Genomic DNA, 3480 nt, shown 5'->3' on the forward strand with positions numbered 1-3480 from the left:
TTCTCTCCCTTGTCCCCCTGTTCTCCACCCGCTCCCGGCTCTCCGGGATCCCCCCTGTCCCCTTTGTCTCCTTTGGTGCCGTTGTCACAAGTGTCTCCTTTAGCCCCCTTTTGTCCCTTCAGTCCAGGGAAGCCGTAGCTGCCCTTGTTGCCTTTGGCTCCAGCTTCACCTGGGGGGAAAAATGAAGATTAAAACCAATAAAAGAGATTAAAACCAATAAAAAAGAAGGTTAAAACCAATAAAATTGGATTGCTCTGGAGGTGGAAGGACCATCCAAAGTGGTTGGTCCTTCCATGCTGTTATAAACCCCAGAGCAGAGGGAAAGGTCAGAGCAATCCTGGATTTTCCAGAGCAATCTTGGATTTTCCACACCTACCTTGCAGCCCAGGTTTCCCTGGATAACCGGGGCTTCCGCTCGCTCCTCGGTCCCCTTGCTCCCCTTTTCCTCCTAGGACATTGCAGCAGTGATTAATTAATTAATTAATTGGCGCTGGTGCGTGCAGCACAGCAAACATCACACCCTGCTGGGACCGTGCGTCCCTCACTTCATTAATAAAACAGAGGTGAGCAATGTGGGTTTTGAGGAAACACCTCCAGGAGCCTCAGCTGGGTCCCACAGCCCTGAGCCCCACCTCACTCTGAGATTTCTGCCCCTCTGCCAGGCAGCTGCTGCTGTTTCATGGGAGGTGGAGAAGGTGACAGCTCTGCATTCCTCATTCCAGCAAGGCCAAAAAGCTTTTTCCAGGAGTGAATCGCTGCCTAAGGGGCTGCAGGGACTGAACAGCCCCACACTCTGCTGCTGGGACCCCGGGTGATCCTCCAGAGGCAGCAGCAGGATCCTGCCAGGATAAAGCTGCTCCAAGCCCCAGATGAACAGCAGGGTTTCCTTTCAGGAATACTGATGGATAATGATGGCTCAGCATCTCAACTGAAGCTCTTTTGCCTGAGAGGTTGAAATTGAAATTGAAATGCAGATTTTACACCTGCACACAACTTCTGTGGTGGCTTTTTCCTACTTCTGTCCTTCATCCAAAGCAAACTGAGCCCAGATTTTGAACTCCTGTTCAGAACAAGAATTTTTGAGTGAGATCTTTATGAGCAGCTGCTCCTATTCCACCTGAACAAACACTGCCACCACCTGAGTTCCTGTCCCTGCACTGACACCAGCTAAACCTCTCCAGGGCTCAATCCCTAGCAGAATTCTTCTTTTGCTTTGAGAAAATGGATTTTTTAGTAATTTTGTGGTATTTTATGAGAACAGCAGCATTCTCCATTGGTCTGGTTTACCTCTTTCTCCTTTAGAGCCTTTTGGACCTTGAGGGCCAGGGGATCCTGGCAGCCCTGGCAGCCCAGCATCTCCCTTCTCCCCCTTGGGACCTGTAAAATCAACAAAATTATCTCAGTAACTCCAAGGTTTAACTTCTAAATGACATCTTCATCAATACCTGAGCAGTGTGGCATCGAGGAGTGTATATGAGGTGCTTCCGTCACCTTGGGAAGAGCTGCTTGTTTTATTTGACATCATCAAATCTCACAGCTTTGCCTTTCACTCTGGGCCATAGTTAAAGACATTTTAAAACCAACTTTGAGCTGCCTCAGAGCCACAGGAGCTCAGAGGTTCACAAAGGATCAGAAATTAATCTGTCTTTAATATCTGAGGAGCTGCCACAGCTTTGGAATTGTCCCTTTCCTTAAGGAGAATTAATTCTGCCAGTATAGAAGGGGAACCTGGCTGAGAGCTCCACGCTGCAGAAAGGAGGGATTGAAATCCTTTCCCTTTTCCATCCCCTTGGGAATGCAGAGATTCCCAGTGCCTGTCTGGCACCTTCAATCACCACAAGGACTTTTCCATCAAGAGATGAGAGATCAAACTCCCTTTACAGCCACCACAATTTCTATGAGCCAACCGTTCCCAAGCCGTGGAAAGTGAAAATCCCTGGAGTGCATTGGATTAAAGGAGAAATATTTCATGATTTTCCCACCTTTCCTCAGATGAATAGTTCCTGTCTCCAATATTAGTGCTATTAAAGTGAACTTTTGCAGGCTTATGCACTATTCATTAGAGCAGGAGCAGAATTAGGTGCTCTGTGGATGTGTCTTTCAGCAGTAGAAAGAAGACACAAAGTGTATTTTATTAAATATTTAGGTCCTTTATAGAGAGCAGCTTCTTGTGCCTCTTTCATTTACTTTTAAAATTGAACCCTTTTTTTTTTTAATTTCCTCTTTTGCAATGAGAAAAAAAAATCAAAAAATAAAAAATAAAGAATAAAGAAACCTTCAGTAAAGATGCAAAACTGCTTGAAGGTAGTTTTGGGTGTCATAAAACCATGGTTGAAGTGAATGTGGAATTAAAGCTGTGAATCCAAGGGGCCCAGGTCAGGGACAGAGAATTGAGGAGCGTGGCCTCCGGCCAGCAGGGATTTGGGACGGTCCCAAAGGAATTCCCAAACTCACACTGGTGGTTTGTCACTTCCAGGATGTGGCTGACATTCATTTTCTGCTCTGGATTTACACAAATCAGGATCACATCCCACATTTCATAGAATTATAGAATCACAGAATATCCTGAGCTGGAAGGGACCCACCAGGATCATCCTGCCCAGACACCCCAAAATCCCACCCTGGGCATCCCTGGCAGCATTACCCAAATGCTCCTGGAGCTCTGGCAAGTTTGGGAATGTGGGAATGTGCCCATTGCATTCCCTGGGGGGCCTGGGCAGTGCCCATCACCCTCTGGGGGAAGAACCTTTCCCTAAAATCCAAACACCCACCCCAAACCTGCCCTGGAACAGCTCCAGCCATTCCCTGGCTCCTGTCCCTGTCCCGGGGAGCAGCGATCGGAGCTGCCCCTCGGGAAGAGCTGAGTTAGGAGATTTAGGGGTTAAAGAGAGATTGATTTGGGGTAGCTGACTACACACTGTGTATCACTTAACATAGACTGTGCTTGCAGAAGTCAGATGAGAGAATGCAAGGCTACTGTGATGACAAAGAGAAGAATGCAGGCCTGTTGTGATGAGTTTGGGCCCCTAAAGCAGCCAAAACCATCCAGCATCGGAGCTGCAGATCCCTGAGATCTCCCCCCCGAGCTGCACAAACCCTCCCAATGATTTCCCGAGGGAAAAGCTGCTGGATTTGGCCTTTCCAGCCCAGCAGAGAGGGCTCAGCACACCTGGGGGGCCCGGGGGGCCCGGCCAGCCCCGAGGCCCCGCCGCGGGCGGGCAGCAGTCGCAGCAGTTGAAGAAGAACTCGGCCGAGTCCAGCGTGGAGTTGTCCAAGGGGAAAAGTGTGGGGAGCTCAGCTCTGCCCGGCGCTGCTGGGACTGGGATTGTCCCCGGGACAGACGAGGGAGCTGCCGGGGGCTGGGGAGGTCTGGGCTTGGTGTAGAGCACAGCCGGGGTCACCTTCAGCGCCGCCAGCGCGGGGATAGCAGCGAGCGCCAGCAGCAGCGGGACTGGCCATGGGCAGGGCGGCATGGCAGAC

The 3480-nt window shown here is 50.0% G+C and overlaps 1 protein-coding gene across 1 annotated transcript in view; it reads right to left on the reverse strand.

Moving 5' to 3' along the window:
* Nucleotides 1–3473, reverse strand: part of OTOL1 (otolin 1) — a 4921-nt gene extending 1448 nt beyond the window's left edge. Inside the window, exons 1-4 of the mRNA XM_031055438.1 lie at nt 3170–3473; nt 1288–1377; nt 377–448; nt 33–169 (exon numbers count right to left, since the gene is read on the reverse strand). Of these exons, the coding sequence (XP_030911298.1) occupies nt 33–169; nt 377–448; nt 1288–1377; nt 3170–3473 (603 nt within the window). The remainder of the gene's footprint in view (nt 1–32; nt 170–376; nt 449–1287; nt 1378–3169) is intronic.
* Between the last annotated feature and the right edge of the window lie 7 nt (nt 3474–3480).

Source organism: Geospiza fortis, unplaced genomic scaffold (genome assembly GCF_000277835.1).
Source record: "Geospiza fortis unplaced genomic scaffold, GeoFor_1.0 scaffold172, whole genome shotgun sequence".
NCBI lineage: Eukaryota > Metazoa > Chordata > Aves > Passeriformes > Thraupidae > Geospiza > Geospiza fortis.